At 59.9% G+C, this 17,762-nt stretch overlaps 2 protein-coding genes, 1 long non-coding RNA gene and 1 other non-coding gene across 5 annotated transcripts; 3 read left to right on the forward strand and 1 right to left on the reverse strand.

Annotated features, from left to right (window-relative positions):
• The first annotated feature begins 1,080 nt into the window (after positions 1-1,080).
• On the forward strand, positions 1,081-1,154 carry TRNAQ-CUG (transfer RNA glutamine (anticodon CUG)). The gene has a single exon. It is a non-coding gene; the product is annotated as a tRNA-Gln (tRNA).
• A 1,554-nt stretch (positions 1,155-2,708) lies between these two features.
• STX10 (syntaxin 10) lies at positions 2,709-5,505 on the reverse strand. 2 transcript variants are annotated; one of them, XM_040450090.1, is made up of 8 exons: positions 5,393-5,505; positions 4,965-5,134; positions 4,728-4,822; positions 4,588-4,650; positions 3,592-3,699; positions 3,391-3,497; positions 3,199-3,293; positions 2,709-3,098 (listed from the first exon to the last, which is right to left on the reverse strand). In XM_040450090.1, the coding sequence occupies exons 1-8, from the start codon at positions 5,425-5,427 to the stop codon at positions 3,022-3,024; spliced, it is 750 nt and encodes a 249-aa protein (XP_040306024.1). In that variant the 5' UTR covers positions 5,428-5,505; the 3' UTR covers positions 2,709-3,021. The 2 variants fall into 2 exon arrangements, with proteins under 2 accessions (XP_040306024.1, XP_040306025.1); XM_040450091.1 differs by lacking the exon at positions 2,709-3,098 and having other exon boundaries at positions 3,205-3,293; positions 3,395-3,497.
• Positions 5,506-7,552: 2,047 nt separating this feature from the next.
• Positions 7,553-10,354, forward strand: IER2 (immediate early response 2). Its single transcript, XM_040450092.1, has one exon. It carries the CDS (start codon positions 8,678-8,680, stop codon positions 9,350-9,352), a length of 675 nt encoding a protein of 224 aa, XP_040306026.1. The 5' UTR covers positions 7,553-8,677; the 3' UTR covers positions 9,353-10,354.
• A 3,349-nt stretch (positions 10,355-13,703) lies between these two features.
• Positions 13,704-15,083, forward strand: LOC121014069 (uncharacterized). Its single transcript, XR_005783032.1, has 2 exons — positions 13,704-14,531; positions 14,956-15,083. It is a non-coding gene; the product is annotated as an uncharacterized LOC121014069 (long non-coding RNA).
• Positions 15,084-17,762: the final 2,679 nt, after the last annotated feature.

Raw genomic sequence — 17,762 nt, forward strand, 5'->3', positions numbered from 1 at the left:
GGCTTTGACATCCCACCCCAGCATCTATCCCAAAGCACAATATCCTGGTCACTTGGCAAGCTGCCGGGCCGGCCGAGGCCGAGGGGCGGGCTGGGGCTCCAGCCAGACCCCACAAGGAAGGAGTCCCCAGGCGCTCCCCTCCTTCCAGGCCTTAGCAGGGGCCAGCTCTCTGGGACTGGGGTCTTCTCCCTCCCCACCCCTTTGTCCTGGACAGGCCCCTGCCCAGCCCCTCCCTGCCTTGTCCTCGGGTGGGGCTTGCCCCTGTCCCTCCTCCAAGCCCCTGCAGCACTGGGTTGGGTGGCAGAGCCCCTCGTTTCAGGGACCCCAGGAGGTGCCCCTGGCTCCCGGGACTGTGTTGGGGGGGGGGAGGGGCTGGGCAGGGGTGCCGGGGAGGAAACTCCTCACCAGGAGAGCCAAAGACAGGGTTGTGCCTTACCCCAGGAGCCACCCCTGCGCCCCTCCCGCCCTGCCCTCCCCACCTTCTGGGCGGCCTGCTGCTTCTCCTTCTCTCCCTCCCCTGCCCCGCCCTGCTCTGAGCTGCATGGTCCCCCCCCCCCCCGGGCCGCCCCCGGGGGCGCCCGAATGGCGAATCACCCACCCACAAAAAAAAAAAAAAAAAAAAAAAAAAAGACCGTGGGCCCCCCCCCCTTCCGCCTCCCCCGGCCGCCCACTCACCCGCCTCTTTCACGCAGGACAGACCGCCCGCCCTGTCCGTGTGAAGTGCCAACGCCCTCCCCGCCCTGGGCCGACCCCCCACTCCCCGGGCCCGTAAGTGAGATTGCACATTAACTACTGTAAGGAGAGGAGCCGCACTGGGAAATGTGAACCATGAGAATATCAGTGACACTGAGGAAAATAAACTAAACGCCTTTGTAACAGCCCTGCCGCATGCTGCTCTCTGGGGGCGCCGGGCCCAGGAAGGGACGGTCGCTGCACGCTAGGGCACCGTGTGCTCAGGACAGCCAGTGCAAACATCACACCTCAGAACGCCACTGTGAGGGGGGGCCCTGGGCCAGAGCCCCTGCCACTGGGAAACAGGCTCCAAGCCAAGCGGCCAATAGCTTCCACTTACGGCGGGGTGCCTGGCCTGGCTCAGTCGGTAGAGCGTGGGACTCTGGATCTCAAGGTCCTGAGTTCGAGCCCCACAGTGGGTATGGAGCATTCTTAAGAAGTAGCTTCCGCTTAAAACCCCCTTCTGGCTACCCTAGTGTAGACACTGGGATATATATACATCCCCCCAGGGCTGTTCCTACACACGCATGAGCCCTAGGTCCTACCTCAGTATCCTACAGGATCGCCTCCAAGAAGGGCCTCTGTTGAGTTGGCTGCATGACAGAGCCGCTGGTTCCCTCCCTTCTGTGGTCTGTTTGCCACCCCCAGCCCCAGATACACATCCTGAACACACCCACGCCCTTCATGGCATCTGAGCCGTTGGGCCCACGCACGCATCAGAAGGAACACAGAAGTTGAGACGGTAAGTCCCGTTCGGTGGGCATCCTTTAAGATCCCTTGAAGAGCCACAGGTTCTGAGGCTATGAAGCCAAGATGTTCTCTCGAACCAGATGGGAAAGATGCAGATGTGTGCTAAGGTCTCCCCGATTCAGAAACGTCTCTAGTAGTGTAGGAAGGTTATTCACTGAGGTTAGGGAGCCCATCAAATCAGAAAGTGTTTGCCTTGGGGTGGAAAAGGAAGTTTCATCCCTGCCCGGGGCGGGTCTGGCCGCTCTAGTAACTAGCAAGAGCATCCAGACAGACCTCCTGGGGAGGTGATCAGGTGGGATCTCAGTCCCCAGGGAGGCTCCGTTGTACTTGAGGAACACCAGCCCCAGCCTCGGCTGCCAGAAAGGGTTCTGACAGCCAGCAACACCACCACCAAAAATCCAGAGGTGACTGATCCAGTCACCTTGGGTAACAGGAAGTCTTGTCTGCCTTAACATGCGGGCAAACCCAGGTACGTGTGAACACCATCCCCTCCCAGAGGTGCACCTTTTAACCTCAGGAAGACTTGGAACAGAGTACAGAGAGATCAAGAGAACCCAAACCTCTAGTGGGTTTGCATGAAAAAGGGAATCGGCACATTGAACACGGGTTCTTTTTAAGGTTTGACAAATCAGCCTAACGGAACAACACCCTTGTAACAGGCAGCACTTTGCGATGTGTAAATGAGCCACTAAGACACGTGGTTCTGATGCGGGACTGCGTCACGCGCGGAATGGAAACATCCGAGATGGCAATCTAAGGTTCACGGCACTTACGAGTTTTCCTGGCTCATAGGAATCGCTCGGGCAAGCTCTGGCAAAGCCCTGGAATTTACAAACACTGCCTTGTCAGTGACCAGGCGTACATTAGAGCCCGGCGGTACTCGGGCGCCTCAGAAGTGGCTTGCTCAGCTCCACTGCTGAGGCGGTTGCCTCCGGTGGGCCGAGAACGAGCAGAAGACGTTTAGACTAAACTTCAAACGCTCGAGAAAGAATCAGGCTTGAGGTTTTCCAGCCTCATCCGCCGTGAAACCAAGAAATAAACTGGACCAGTCTTTTCTGCACCAAATCCTGACCACTGATACCCCTACTAGGCGCGTGCCTGGGCACGTAGGTACACACCCGGGCCCCAGCATGTGCAAGCAAGGGGCTCGCAGTGGGAGTCCCATTTAGGGGACAGGCACGAGTTAACGAGCCACAACACACAGCAAGGTATAGACGTGTATTAAAAAAAAAAAAAAAAAAAAAGGCTGGGATTTTTATTTCCAAGTTGGCACGCGCGGAAGGCACAGGAGCAAACAGCTTTGGGGCACCAGAGTAGAAACGGGGAGGGGCGGGTCTGAGGTTCCCCTACCTCTGCCACCTCCTAAGCACACTTGAGACAGGACCAGTGGCAGGGGCTCTGGCCCAGGGCCCCGAGGGTCCCACTGGCTCCGGATGAGAACCTCGAGACAGCTCTCCAGGAAGGAGCCCCTTCTCCCAGGGGGCAGGACCCTGCCAGCTCCCACAGCTAGAGGGGCCGGCGCCCCGGGGAGGGCCGGCGTCAGAGGGAGAAGAGCAGGATGAGAACCAGAAGAAGCACCCCCAGCAGCACGACGATGGCACACCACTGTCGGCGATCTGGGGGCAAAAGGGTCAGAGGTCACGGGGGGGTGGGGGGGCGAGGTACCACCTTCGCCCCCCACCCACCACCCCTGAGCTGCCTCCCAAGGGGGCTTACCGTTCGTCATGTGGGATACTTTGGCCATCTTCCTGAGGACCCCATCCATCCGGGACTGGGTGTGGTCCATCTCGTGAGCAAAGGCATCCAGCATGCTGTTGATACCGAGATGGCGTTAGCCTCCAAAAGTTCTGGGCACACCAGCGCGGCCAGCTGAGGGCACCCAGCCCACCCCCAGGATCCTGGCCTCACACGCCCTGCTCATCCAGCTCCTCCCCAACACGGCCAGACATGTGCTTCAGAACCCGGATGCTCCCGGACACCACTTCCAGCTGTTGATTCTGTTGGTCCATGATCAGCTGCAGATTGGAGGAGTGGGAACTGCCGTCAGCGGGGGGCCCTGAGCTGTCTGGAGGCCCCTCCGGCCCAGGATCCCCGACTACCCGCACGAACCTGCTGTGTGGCCTGCTGCTCCTCAATGTAACGAGAGGTGGCTGCGGCCATGCTGGCGTCCAGCAGGTCGCTGGATGACTTTGGGGCGGCTGGCTTGCCTGTCAGCATCTATGGGGGCACAGACCACGGGTTCAGGGAGAGAGGGCCACTCACAGCAAAGCCAGACACAGACTGGTGGCAAATCTAGATGGCTGTTGCTCAGGAAGGTGGTCTTAGGAATGGGATAGCCTGGGTTCCCCAAGCCCACCGCTTGCTAACAAGGTGACCCCAAGGTCCTATCAATTGACCTCCCTATGCCTCAGTTCCCTCCTCTGTAAAACGGGGAGTTCCTGGGGCTGGAATGCGGATTGCCCGAATCCATGGTGGACTCATCATATAAACAGATGTATTTAAGAATTTGGACTTTGACCCTCAAGGCAGCACACCTGGAAAGCCCGTGGGCACTGCTATAGGACCCCAAGCTCGTGCAGGTCTCGGCCCTACACCCTCCCAGATCCCACATGGGCATCCCATGACGGGTTGGAGACAGGCTGGATGGACACACAGAAGAAAAAAGTGCCAACAGAGGCAGCTGGGGGAGTGCGCACAAAAGGCATACGCAGGCACATACAGGGCAGGCACACCCACGGAGGGAAATGGTATGCAAGCCGACTGCAGATGGGGATCTACTCAGAGGCCAAGTTCACAGGCTCAGAAGTGCCAGGTACAGACACAGAAAAAAAAAAAAAGGTAGGCATACATCCTGGAAACAGTGACGCAAAAAGCAAAAAAAAAAAAAAAAAGAGGGGGGGGTGGGATACAGACCCGCACGAGGAGGCAGAAAGGATTCTACACCCAGAAAGAGCGGGCAGGTAGACAGCCAGGAACCAACTGCTCAGAGAAGATGGGCACTGACACAGAAGAGACCGACTGTACGTGCAAGGGAGACAAGTGAACACACACAGAGGGGTCAGGCTTGGGCTGGGTGGGTGAGGATGCTGGGTCCGGATGCCTTACCTCTCTCTTATTCCTCTCCATAAAGGCTATGGCTGCCGGGCTGACCATATGGTCCTTCATATCCTGGGGGGTGAGGACGCCATCAGAGAGTAAAGATACTCCAACCTCCCCACACTCGCGCCACCGAGCACTCTCCTCACCTGAACTGCCTCCCGCATCCGCTCCACGAACACCTTTCTCTCCTGCAGGTCTCCGGCTGGGAGCTTGAACTTTCCCGGGTTGGCTTCCACTATGCGTAAGTCGCGAGTCAAGGGTCAAGGCCAAAGCCAGACATGACCCCCTCCTCTGCCTCAAGCCCTCAACTCCACCCAGGTGTCCGGTTGCCCCCTGCCACAACAGTGGGCTCTCCCAGGACGCCTTGCAACCCCCCAGGATATCGATGGTCTCCTCCAGGTCCTCGAGGTCCCACTCGATGCTGCGCAGGCCATTCCGCAGTTCATTGGTCGTCCAGTCCAGCTCCTCGCGTCCGACCGCCGCGTCCTCTTGCAGGAGCTCGCACCAGCGCTGGTACAGCCCGCGGGCCGTGTTCACCGCCTTCTGCACCTCGCTGCCGGGCAGGGGCACACACAGCGGTCACGGCTGGGGGCAGGCGGTCCTCCCGCCGGCCACTGCGCCCCCAAACGAGTCAGGGCTCAGGATATCCTGATAACCCCATGCGCACCCATCCCACTCGGCCACGGGTTTTCCCTGACCCGCGCACCCCGACGGCCGTGCCCAAACTGCCTAGCACGCTCTGCCGGACACGCGGGCATTAGTTGGCGGGGGGACCGAGCACCCTCTTCTCTCCCCCATTGCTGTCACTCACCCTCGGACAACAAAAAATGGGTCCTCGAGAGACATGTCACACAAACCCCGCCCGAGGCCAAGCCCCCCCCCCCCCTCTCGGCTTTGGTAGCGGGTTCCCTCCCAGCAAGAAGGGAAAGCGCCGCCTCCCCCGCCCCCGTCACGTGACCGCATCACCATCGAGAACCTGGACGCCAGGGTAGAAAGAGAGGCCTCGGCCTCGGAGGCCCGCGCTTCCGCCCTCCTCGCGGCCATCTTTATTGTGGGCAGAAACAGCTTCGCGCCCCCGTAGCTCGTCGCGCCCGCCCCCAGCAGAGTCCCAGTTAAGTCTGGCTGGGTTGGGGGTCGGACCTCCTAATCTCTCGGTTGGAGGGCTAGCCCTTTGCATTGTTGCCGCAGCAACCTCAGTTTCCCTTTTGGGCAATGTGAATAATAATAACCTTCAAATCAGAGATTATGACTAGGGAAGGGGATCATTCGATTGGTAGAACCTCTCTCTCTCTCTTTTTTAATGTTTGTTTATTCTTGAGACAGAGCAAGCGCCAGGGAGGAGCAGAGAGAGATGGCGGGGACAGAGGATCCCAAGCGGGCTCCACGCTGACAGCCCAACGCGGGTCTCGAGCCCACGAACCCCAGGTCGTGACCCCAGCACGACCCCCAATTTGGGGCGCCCCCAATTTGAAGACGCTCTTAACAGAGTTCCTGAGCCTGCACCTTGATCCTGTACTCGGAGATCGTCCCAGCCCAGAGCTGGGAAGGGGTGGGGAGGGAGGTAGTCCTCCCCACTTTACCGCAGGAGGTGGAGTGAGGTGCGGGCATTCTCCGGTGGAGAGTCTTGCTGGACTGCCCCTCCTCTTTTGTTCTACGGAGGAGGGCGCCCCAAGATCGCCCTGGGGTGGGGTGGTTGTGAGTGGGAGCCCCAGAGATGCTTCTGGGGTGTGGGATCTTTCTGCGTGCGAGGCAGGAGTCGGGAAAAGGGGGCGTGGTGGTGGCTTCTGTATACAAGAAAGTTCTCGGTGTGTGGGGTCTCCGTCTGGGGAGGGACCAGGAATGTCTGGAGACTCACAGAGTGGATCCCTGTGTGACAGAGGCGATCTGTGTGACAAGGTCTCCGGAAAAGCACTCTTTTTTGGAGGGCCGGGGGGAGCCATCACCTGAGTGGGGTCCTAGTCTGTCTCTGGGGAAGTCTGGGCAGGATGTCTGAAGTTCTTGGAGAGCCTGTGTTTCGGAGTCTCTCAGAGACAGAGCCTGGGCTGGGAATATCATTGTGGATTCGCCGTGGGGGTCCTGGGGGAGATGGGGGCGTCCTCAGCGGGTCGCCGTAGTGTGTGGCAGGATCGATGACTAGGGACAGTTTTTGGAGGGGTCAAGAAGATAAAATTGTTGAGTCCTTAGGTGCAGGGGGTGGGAAGGCGGGGCGTGGGGTTCTCCAAGGGTGCATGATTGGGGGGGGGGGGGTGGAGAAGGAACACCTGGGAGAGAACCTTGTAGGGAGAAATAATTGTGTGGGTCTCTATGGGGGAACAGGGACGAATGGGTCCTCAGCGAATCGCCCCTCGTGTTAGCAAGGTCTTTGGGGAGGGTCTCTGGGAGATGGCGTCGATGGAAGCCCAGAGATCGCCCCTACCTGCCGGCGGGGGGCTTCCCGGAGAGGCGTCACGCCTTCTCGGCCGCCGGAGGGAAGGAAGCGAAGCCTTCCCCTCCTTTCCCGCCCACCCCGCTAAACTCTGGTCCGGAAGCCCGGGACTACAGCCTTCCTTAGCGGCAGGGAGCGGGGGAGGGAAGGGAAGGGGGCGTGTTCGGAGGCCAGGCACCGCCCCCGCCCGCCCGGAAGGAGGCTGCCTCAGCTCAGAGCGGAGATCCCGGCCCCTGTCCTTATATGGGCAGCCGGAAGCGGCTCGCGCGCCTGCCCTACGTCATTATACCCAAATTTAGTCGTGGAAGTCTGGCGCTTCCAGTGGCCGGAAGACTCCGCTCTCCCTTCGGCGCGGCAAGGGGGGGGGAGGGAGACGAGCCTTCCCTTAAAGGGCCCTTGCCACGAATGAATGGAGCTATAGGAACAATTTTGCATCTTGTTTTGGAGGAACTGGAGCAATAGGGCGTAGCGGAGGGTGGGGCCGATGTTTTCTATCTATCCGCTCTATCTCTGCCTTGCTCAGTTTACAGCTCCTACCCCAAGCACGCTTCCTGGGGCTCAGGGGCGGAGCAGGGCCGTGTTGTCTAAGGGGCGCAGCCACGTGTTCACCCGGACTGTCCTGTAGCCCGGGTCCTGCGTCCTGCGAGCACCCAGCCCACCCGTGGAGCTCGAGTAGAGGAAAGGGGCGGGGGGGGGGGGTGTTCGGTGTGGAGCGCAGGAATGACACCCAGGGCTGCGTTCGTGTCTGCAGACATCCAATGCCCGTGGAGTGGGCAGCTATGCCTAGGAGCCAGCCTCCGCTGCCCGCCTGCTTACTGCCTACAGAGAAGGAGTGAGGAGGGCTGGCTTACGGTAGAAAGACGCAAGAGCTGGAGGCCCCAGTGTCCCCTTTCACTGCAGTGGCCGTTTATTCGTTTAGCAAACATTGGACGAGTCACTCTGTCTCGATTTCCCCAGCGGAAGAAATCAGGTACAGCAGTACCCTCCGCGGAGTGGAGGTGAGGCATTTAGTAAAGGAAAACCCTTAACAGCGCCTGACGGGTAGTAAGTGCTTTCGTAAGTGTTAGCACGGTTACTGATTCAAAAAATACGAATCGATTACGGATTCAAAAAATATTAACTAGACACCTAGTAGCTGCTAGGAGCTGTGCCCACGGGGGATATACCGGTTCGAACCCCGGTCTTCCCCGGTGCGAAGGGAAACTCGCTGCCTACAAGCCACTGGGGCTTCAAACGCAAGCACGTGGGTGGACTCTGATCCCCCATCCGCCGCCCTGCTCTTCTGGGCCTGCGCGCCTGCTCATTGAGGGCCCTGGGAAAGGAGACCACCCCGAGAGCTCTGCGTGGACTGGGGAATGCTCACCCACGCCCCGACTCCTTCCCTTCTCCCGCCTCGGTAAATTCTACCCTGTCGCTTTAAGGAGTCTCTCGCCGTGGTGCTTTGGGAAGCCCGGATGCGGCTCTCGGATTGGGCGGGGCGTCTCCGTGACTTCACCCGGGGTACAAAAGGGCCCGGGTGGCGGGCGCCGGGGCAGAGCGTCCTAGCAGTGTCACGGCGTGGGTTGGCGCGAGGGGAGAAGCGTGAACGAGCGCGTAGCCCGGAGTGCACCTGCTACCTGTCCTGCCCAGTCAGGGAGCCCCCGCCGTCCTCGCCCCCGCCGTCTAGCCGCCATGGAGGTGCAGAAGGAGGCTCAACGCATCATGACCCTGTCGGTGTGGAAGATGTACCATTCGCGCCTGCAGCGCGGTGGCCTGCGGCTGCACCGGAGTCTGCAGCTGTCGCTGGTCATGCGCAGCGCGCGAGAGCTCTACCTCTCGGCCAAGGTGGAAGCCCACGAGCCCGAGGTGCCCTTGCCGCCCGTCCGCTCCTCTGATCCTCGCCTGCACCAGTTGCGGGAAGCGGAAGCTGTAGCCGAGGCAGCGCCCCCCGACGGTGAGCAGCCTTCCCCGGAGCCCATGGACACGCGGGAGGCGCCGGGAGCCGCGGAGACCCCAGCTCCCTGTGCCCCGCGCCCCACTAAAGTCAGCCGCAAGCGGCGGAGCAGCAGCCTGAGTGACGGCGGGGACGTCGGACTGGTCCCAAGCAAGAAAGCCCGTCTAGAAGAAGAGGAGGAGGAGGAGGCAGGGGCCTCTTCGGAGGTCCCTGATCGCCTGCAGCCACCTCCCGCTCAAGCGGAGGGCGCCTTCCCCAACCTGGCGCGCGTCCTACAGAGGCGCTTCTCTGGCCTCCTGAACTGCAGCCCCGCCGCCCCCCCGACGGCGCCGCCGGCATGCGAGGCGAAGCCTGCCTGCCGCCCTGCGGACAGCATGCTGAACGTGCTCGTGCGGGCCGTGGTGGCCTTCTGAGGGTCCCCGAGCGGCGCTACGGGAGCCCAGAGCGCGGGCCGAACCGTCGGCCGGAGTGCGCACACCCGAGGCGAGGCCCGCCCCCGGGGGAGCGCCCGCTGAAACCGTGGAGAGGAGCTGCCGCCCGGGCTGCTGAGAGGCCTGAAGAGGGACTCTGCCCCCGGGGAGCCGTCGCCGCCTGTGCGCAGCGGCGGCGCCGAGGAGCCTGAGCGGGGAGCGCGAGCGCCTTCCGCCGAGACCTGCTGCGCCCATAGGTGCTGTCTTAACGGACTGGGACGTGGACCTTTCCCTCTCCTTCTGGGACTGGGAGCAGGGAGGCTAGGTTCTTTAAAACTCCTCAGGGTCGGACTTTATTTTTTATTGGGAGCTGTACTGCCCTTTCAAGGTTTTTCAATAGTTGGTGTTTGCATTTCCAACCTCAGAATTCCAGGCAGGCGCTCCCTTCCCCCACCAGTGACATACTTGTGCAAGCGGTCATCGTTGCGTCATGGGGCAGACGTGGGGAGCTTCCTGTTGCCTTGCGTGGGTGTGGGGCCTGGGAGGAGGGTCTGGGGTGTGGACCGCCCTGGGGAATGGGAGGAGGGCGTCCTGAGTCACCTCGCCCCGCGCGCTGCGGGTTTGTGCCCCGCGCCCCTGCGCCTTCGGCTGTATAGCGGGGGCAAGGTGGGGGCCCGATTTATTTCAGGTTACAATTTTCCTCATCTGGTGCGTGAGAGGTGGTAATACGTTCCCAGTCTCCGGCGTGACCGTCCCTCAGACACACAGACACAACCCAGACGATCCTGGTCTGAATCACAAAATTGGGTGGGGGTGTTTAGAGCGCTTGTAAGGCTGCGCTGGGACCAGTTGCTGGTGAGACTGGGCCAGTTTGGGAAGGGGAAGATTCTTGCCAGGGCGTGCTGAGGTCTGTTTACCTTTACTGTGGTGGATTCTGTTTAATTTCATCTATCTGGCTTTTTGCTAGAAACGCCAGATAGGAAAATAAAGAGCATTTGAATAAAGTCTGTGCTGCCCGTCTGGTTTTCTTCCCTGATGGGGGAGGGGCAGGGTTAAGGGGTCAGGAGCTGGCGGCGGCTTGCTGGGGCCCCAGAAACCGGTCTGACCGGCTATCACGTGGGTAGAGTGGGCGGGATGGGGCTGGGCCCCCCTTTCCTTTGCCAGAGCGTTTCCGTGCTGGGCGCTCTGGTCCTCTGACTCCTTCAGCTCCCCCACATTCGGTGGTTCCGTCGAAATCCTGCAACTCGGGGCAGGCGGGGGCGGGGGGGGGGGGCTGGGGAGCGGAGAGGGCTTGACGAGCTCAGACCTGTGAGGGGGATTACCGATGGGTCCAGTGCCCCAAACAGAATTGGGAAGGCCACGCCTCCTTTGGAGGCTTTCGGAGGATGGCAGGCAGATCTCACCTCCCCCCACCCCACTTGACCGACTGAATCAGCTTTGGCGGGGGTCCCTCAGCTTGCCGGGGAGCTGAAGTGCGCTTTGGGGCGCCCTTTATACCCTTGTTCTTATCTCTGGCGGTACCACTTTGTGACCCAGGCTGGGAGGGGAGGTTCCCAGCCTCAGTCTCCCCATCTGTGAAGTGGGCCTCTAAACAGCTTCCCCGAAAGGTGGCCGTGGATTTAGAAACACCCCCCTGAGAGCCCTAGTTATTTGCTTTGGCTCCATCCCAGCTCCATTTTAGTCACCCCAGAGGAGAAAACGCTCATAATGTATCCAGTGCTGATTTAGGAGAGGGGCTGCGAGGCGTCGCCCCAGGGCGGGTGGCGGGGTGGCTGTTAGGAGGACAAAGGAGCCGCAGGTGCGGGCAGTGAGGGCGGCGGGAGGCGCCGAGAAAGCAGCCGCCCCGCCTCCAGACGGCTGGCTCCGGCCCTGCCAGCTTCCCGCGACCCCGGGGGACCTGACCCCGAGGCCGTAGGGTGGAAGGAGGAGGGTGAGATGGAGGGTGGATCCGCCCCAGAACTCCCGCCTCCGGCTCCCCTCCAGCCTCGTCCACCCACCCCGCTCCCCGCCTCCCTCTGGGTTCCCCCAGGGGAATCTAGCCCAGCTCGCCTCCGCGGCCACCTGATTCTTTCCTGGGGAAACACGGGAGACTTAAGCGCCACCCACTCGGGGTCCTGACCCGTAACTCCCCAGTGGGACGTGGGGGTGTGGGGAGGGGGGAGACTGGAGGCCCACACCCCAGCGGCAGTTCAGTGCGTTCGCGTGGGAGCAGCTCCCCTGAGAACCTGGCCTGCCCCGGGAAGTCCCCGGCGGCTGGGGAGGGGGCCCCTCAGTGCGCATCCTGTCGCAGGAACCTCCTGGCCCTTCCTTCCTCCCCGGGAAGCGGTCAGGCTGATCTCCGCCCCACCTCTTGGGGGTTTCCGGGCTGGGGGCTGGAGATGATGAAGTGGGAGACAGGAGAAGCCCCCCCCCCCATCCCTTTAATATATCCCCCTTCCCAAGACCCCATTCCACCCTTCCGAATAGGCAACATTGAATATTCGTCACAATAACCTGGGTTCTCACACCGTTACATGGCATCGGATCGTTGGGCTAGGCCCTCTGGGGGAGTAATTCATGGGACAATAGTTGTGAAAACTAAAAGTGTCACAAGTCCCTTGACCAGTAGAGTCCCCCCGGGGGAACCTCAGGCCTGCAGCAGGAGGCTCCAGAAGGCTGTTCATTACAGTGTTGTCCACAGTACAAATTGGAAACAACCTACATGCCCATCCCATCTAAGCGGTCTGGTAGAATTCGGACTGTCCATGCCTCCCCGGAGAATAAATGGCCTGAGCGGGGACAGATCTACACTCTCTGGCGACACCAATGGCTCAGAACCATGACGCTGAGGGACAAGGGCCGGCGGCAGACCTTGTGGGGGTGGGAACACAGATTCTGGAGCCAGCCCACCAGGTCTACTTGCTTGCTGTGCAGCTTTGAGCGAGTCACTTCACCTCTCTGGGCCTCCGTTTCCCTGGCTGTACACTGTGGGCAACCATAGCCCCTACCTCTGGGGGTCCGTTGCGAAGATTAAGTGAGATAATACATATAAAGGGCCTGGTGGGATGCCTGGCACACCGGAAGCGGTGTTATTTTATTATTGGTAGAACTCAGAGTGATAACAGTGCCGTCCATTTAAAGGCGCATACAGCAATACAGGCATTTGGTGTGGCAGTGTGGGTACAGATGCTGTGCTCATCCCAGAGAGCTGGAGAAATAGTTCCTGCCTCCAACAGCTCCGTGTGCCTGAGGGTCAGCGTCCCCGCTCAGCTCCAGAGTTTGGTTTCATCCTAGGGATTTGACCGGGTTGACTCTTGCCTCCTCCCAGGCCTCCACACTTCTGGTTTCCGCCCACCTCAGGCCCCGGGCCTCTGGCTGTCTACACTCACCCCTTTGTAGGTAGTCTCATTCAGTCGCAGGGCCTTAAATGCCACTCTATGCCGGCTCCCAAATTTTGCTCTCCAGCCTGGACCCCCTCCCCCACCCCCAGGCTTTCTGTCCAAGGCCCCTTCCCATGTCTCCCTGGCCTCCCAACTGAGGAATCCTCCTTGGACCCCTCTTTCTCCTTCCTGCCCCTGGCACCCAGTCACAGGTGCTGTCAACTTGACCTCTCATCCCACTCCACTTTCTCCACCTCCTGGCTCTGATGTTGGTGTGGGCTGCTGTTACCTCTCACGTGGATCAGGGGCAGTGGCTTCCCCCCCTGCTCTCGCCCCCACAATCTGTCCTACCCCGCAGCCACACAGATCTTCTAAAAATGCAAGTTGGATAATGTCACTCTCCAGCTCCCCTCTGCTTCATCCACCGTGGCCTCTTTTCTGCTTGGAGAACAGGCCAGGCATGTCCCAGTCCAGGGCCTTTGCACTTGGTGTTGCTTCTGTCTGCAATGCCCCTCTCCCAGACATCCGTTCTCACTTTGTTCAGATCTCCGCCGGAATGTCACCTCCTGGGAGAGGCCTTCTTTGGCCATCTGATCTAAAGACACTCCCCACTCTGCCTCCCAGCCCGTTGCCCCTCTTCTCAGCCTTCCTTCAAACACTACTCACCGTCTGGAAGGGTAAATTAATGTTCTAGTTCGCATCTGTGTTCAAATGTCCGTTCCAGGAATGCCCAACCCAGGCCTGGAAGAGTCGATGAGGTTGGCTGGGGGAGGCAAGTGCTAAGTGCTTAGTAGTTATTGTCGCATTTAATCAGTGGCTGCCCATGACTCTTAGCATAGAATTTACCAAATTTCAGACCGTTGATGGCCAGGATTTTTGTCATATCTGCAAAACAACTGTACTATTATTTATCTAAAAATTTTTCTGAACGTAAGCCACTTGTTAATCACGGACCATACTTAGAAGGTAACCTTTAATACAAGCTACAGTGAAAACAAAACAATGTCATAAGATTCTGCTGAAACAGTAGCCAGTATGAGGGTCCGGACAGCTTTCTTAGGCAGGCACAGAGATTAGCCACGGTTTACGACATATTATTACCACAGGAGACAGGAAAGGGCCTATCTTCAGTCAGAAGACTAGGGAAAGTCTAAAAGCTGAAAAGAGAAACAAAGGGATTCGTCCTCTTATTTAAATAGCATTGAATCAGTTTGGCCACCATTTCAGAGTTAGAAAAATTCTGCCTCTGGATGAGAGACAAAGCTACAAATGCCCCCCATTTTGGTCCAAGACCTTTGTTTACGGACGCTCAGATTAGGAGCTTTTTTTTTTCCCCCTGTAACATCACAAAGCAATTTTATACTCGTTTCTGGGTTTGTCTCCTCTTCTGGCCTGGGGCCTCCTTTCGAGGCCAGAGACGAGTCTAGCAGGTGCTTACTAAGTGGTTTTTGTGAATGAATGATTCATTTGCAACCTCTCCTTTGAGACTGGTCCTTTTAACTCCACCTTTTACGGATGGGAAACTGAGGCCAGAGAGGATCGCCCTGCAGGAGAGCAAGTAAGGGACGGCTCTAGTCGGGTCGGCCATCCAAGATCCCCTCCACTCTCCTCTCGGCAGGACCTAAGGGACAGGCGCCCCGCTAAAGCCTCCGCAAACCTGGGAAAGGGCTGAGCCACAGAAGCAGCACCCGGACCGGTTTACCCGGTTCCAGGAACCTGGGGCGAGGTCCGCGCGTCCGAGCCGGGAAGGCGCAGGCCTAGGCCAGGCGGGGCGGGGCCTCGATCTCCGCCAGGAAATGGGAGTCCTAGGCGGGGAGGTCGAGGTCAGTGACTACCACAACGCGGGGCGGAGCGATCGGGGTGTCAATCACAGACGGGGGCGGGCTAGACGAGTTCACCTCGTCTCGCGCTCTTCCCCCCCCGGGTCCCGCCCCTGCGCGCCGCACCGAGCGACTTCCAAGAACTCCCAGCGTAGTCAGTGACTTGGGCCACGCCCCTCGCCCCCCAAACCGGTCTCTTCCGGACCGGATTCCGCCCAGGTTCTCCGCGCGGGGCGCCCCCCCCCCCCACAGCACGCCCCACGGATGCGGGAGTGGGACTTAGGGGCCGGGCCGGAAGGCGGAGGCCGCGCCGGGGCGTGTGGGGCTGGGGGCCTGCCTGATCCGAATCAGGTAAACCGCGGAAGGAGCGGGAGGGAAAGGGGGCTGCCAGAGCTTGGGGTTCATGCTACCCACCGCTGTCGTGCAGGCTGCTGAAGCTCCCCACGTGTCCAGAGGAGCCCAGAAGCCCACACCGGTATCCACGGGGAACCAGAGCCCCTGCAGCAGTGTCTCGTGGCGCTCGGATCCACACACGTGTGCTCAGGGGGGTCCACACCTTCCCACTTGTGTCCACAATGGGTCTCACCAGGGCACCTGTTCTGTTCCCCCAGGCTCAGCCTGGAGGTTTATTCCGCCCACCTCGAAATTTGTGTCCAGGAGAGCTGAGCCCAAGGCCTAAGGCCCTCCACCTACATACCCAATCCGTCCCAAGATCGACCCCCTCTCCCCCAGCACGTTGTTGGCTCTCAGTGAAGAGATAACCTCAACAGGGGCGCCTGGGTGGCTCGGTCGGTCAAGCGTCCCACTTCGGCTCAGGTCATGATCTCACGGTTCGTGGGTTCGAGCCCCGCGTCGGGCTCTGAGCTGACAACTCGGAGCCTGGAGCCTGCTTCGGATTCTGTGTCTCCCTCTCTCTGCCCCTTCCCGCTTGTGCTCTGTTTCTCTCGCTCTCAAAATTAAATAAACATTAAAAATAATAATAACCTAAACATTCACTGCCCCCTCACTCCTTCAGCTCCCTCCCGCACCTGGGCGGCTCCCCTGGCCCCCTGGGGACCTGCCTTTCCTCGCCCGCCACCGACTGGCACCAATTAATTTCCTCCTCCGTCTGTCCACCCACATCTGGTGGCCAGCTGCTCGTCCTCGCCCTGCCCGCCCCCAGGGTCTCCCAGGGAATTGCTAACAGCGCTCCTCCTCCTAGCGCCCCTCAAACCCAGGACGCCCTACCAAAGCACCCGCTTCCTCCACCCCCCACCCGAGGCTGCTAATCACAAAAAGCTGACGGGACCTGGAGAAGAGAAGATCTGAAATCCGATGGAGGAGGGGCGGGGTGTGAAACTTTCTGAACCAGAGATGGGGGGGGAGGGGCGGGGGGGGGGGAAGCGGGGTGGAGGGAGGCAGGAGCTTCAGTTGTACCTAAAGGCTCGAGATCAAAGCTTTCTGGCTTCCAGATGGGGACCGCGGGGAGGGCTGCCCACTCGGGGGCAGGCAAGGCTGAGCACCCCCACCCCTTCCTCGGAAAGCCCCCGGGGGATGTGGCGGTGACAGCTGTGCCCCAGCCCGCGCCCGGCGGGTTTCCTTTTCCTGTGCTCACTCTCCCGACTGGCTGGCCAGCAGCCTGGAGACACCAGTCCGGCCCTTTTGAAGGGGCTCCCCAGAGGGTCATCCTGGACGAGGGGGAGGGGACTGACAGAACAATGGGCTTCTGTAGCTGCTGGACGGCCCAGGCGCTTCCTGTTAACCCTTCCCTCGGGGGTGCAGCTTGGGGGAGCATCTCAGGGGCCTGGCCTGTGGAAAGGGAGCCGGAGGGGATTTGTCCACGGAGCTAGCGAACAGGCAGCTCTTTCTCTCCTGTCCCAGGTCTTGTTTTCACAAATGATCGGAAAGGGCAAGGCGAATGCACCCCTCGCGGTCCTCAGTGGAGTGATAGAGCCTGGTTCTCTGCTCTCTGGTGAGCTGAGGGTTGTGCCTCCCCCTGGGGGTGGGGGACGGGGCATAGCTAGCCTGGGAGAATCCACTGTGCTGAGGGCCGAGACATCCCAGGATCTCTGGGGGGTGGGCTTGGCCCGGCCGAGGGACCCAGGTGAATCCAAGGTCTTGCCGCCCTGCCAGACGAGCCGGAGGTCACGACCCCCCCAGCCAGTTGGCTCCCTGGTCCGGGCCTCAGTCTCCCTGCTTGGGAAGTTCTTCCAAGGGCCCGAGGGGAGCACAGCGTGATCCTAATGGGCCAAAGCGACCTGAGCTGGGGGTCTGGGAAACCTTTTGCTGTCTCTTGGAGCTCCGGGAAGATACGCTGGGGAATTAGCTGCTGTGTTCCTTGAGAATTCATGCGAAGTCTCTTCTGTTTACAGAGCTAGCCAGAGAGGTTCACCCTCAGGAGAGTCTGTGGGGCTCCAGGAGCTTCTGAGGGTCCCTGGAGCCCCAGCATCCGGCCCCGGAGGCTTTTGGGTAGTTACAGGCCAGATAACATGCCCTGTTCTAAGAAGAGACTGCACACAGTGATGCCTCCCACCCAGCCAGGTGCTGTGCCTGGCCCTCCCACATTCTCAGTTATCCATCACTGCAAGCCTAAATCAGAACTAAAGTAGGCCTGGGGCACCCGGGCGGCGCAGTCCGTGAAGCATCCGACGCTTGATCTCCGCTCAGGTCATGATCGCGCAGTTCGTGGGTTCGAGCCTCATGTCAGTCTCTGCACTGATGGTGTGGAACCTGCTTGGGATCCTCTCTCTCCTGCTCCCTGCCCCTCCCCCACTTGTGTGCTCGCAGGGCTCTCTACTGTCTCGCTCGCTCTCTCTCAAAAGAAACAAAAAAATTAAAGTAGACGCTTTCACTGGCCTCGTTTTACAGATGAGGGAATTAAGGCCTAGAGCAAACGTGTGTCTAGTAAAACAAAGTGCATTGTTTTTCTTTCTCTCCTGGATTGAGGGGGATGGGGTGGGGGGCAGGGGTCACGTAGAGGCCCTTGTCCACACCAGTGGACTTTTGCTTGTATATACCCAGTGGCTTATCTTCCATTCACTGATAAGGAAAGAGAGCTGGGGTGGGGTGGGGTGGGGCGAGGGCCACGGGGCCCCAGGTCTCCCTGCCACCACTGGGCGGCCTTTTCTCTCTCTCCTTGCATCCTTGGCCCACCTCCCACCAGGTTGGCCCACCAAATGCCCTCTTCAGCTTTTTCACACCCACTTGCTGGGTGACTGTACCATTTTTTCCTCCCCTTTCTGACAGCTAAAACCT

This window comes from Herpailurus yagouaroundi, unplaced genomic scaffold, assembly GCF_014898765.1.
Source record: "Herpailurus yagouaroundi ecotype Mexico unplaced genomic scaffold, PumYag 200, whole genome shotgun sequence".
In the NCBI taxonomy this organism is placed as follows: Eukaryota; Metazoa; Chordata; class Mammalia; order Carnivora; family Felidae; genus Herpailurus; species Herpailurus yagouaroundi.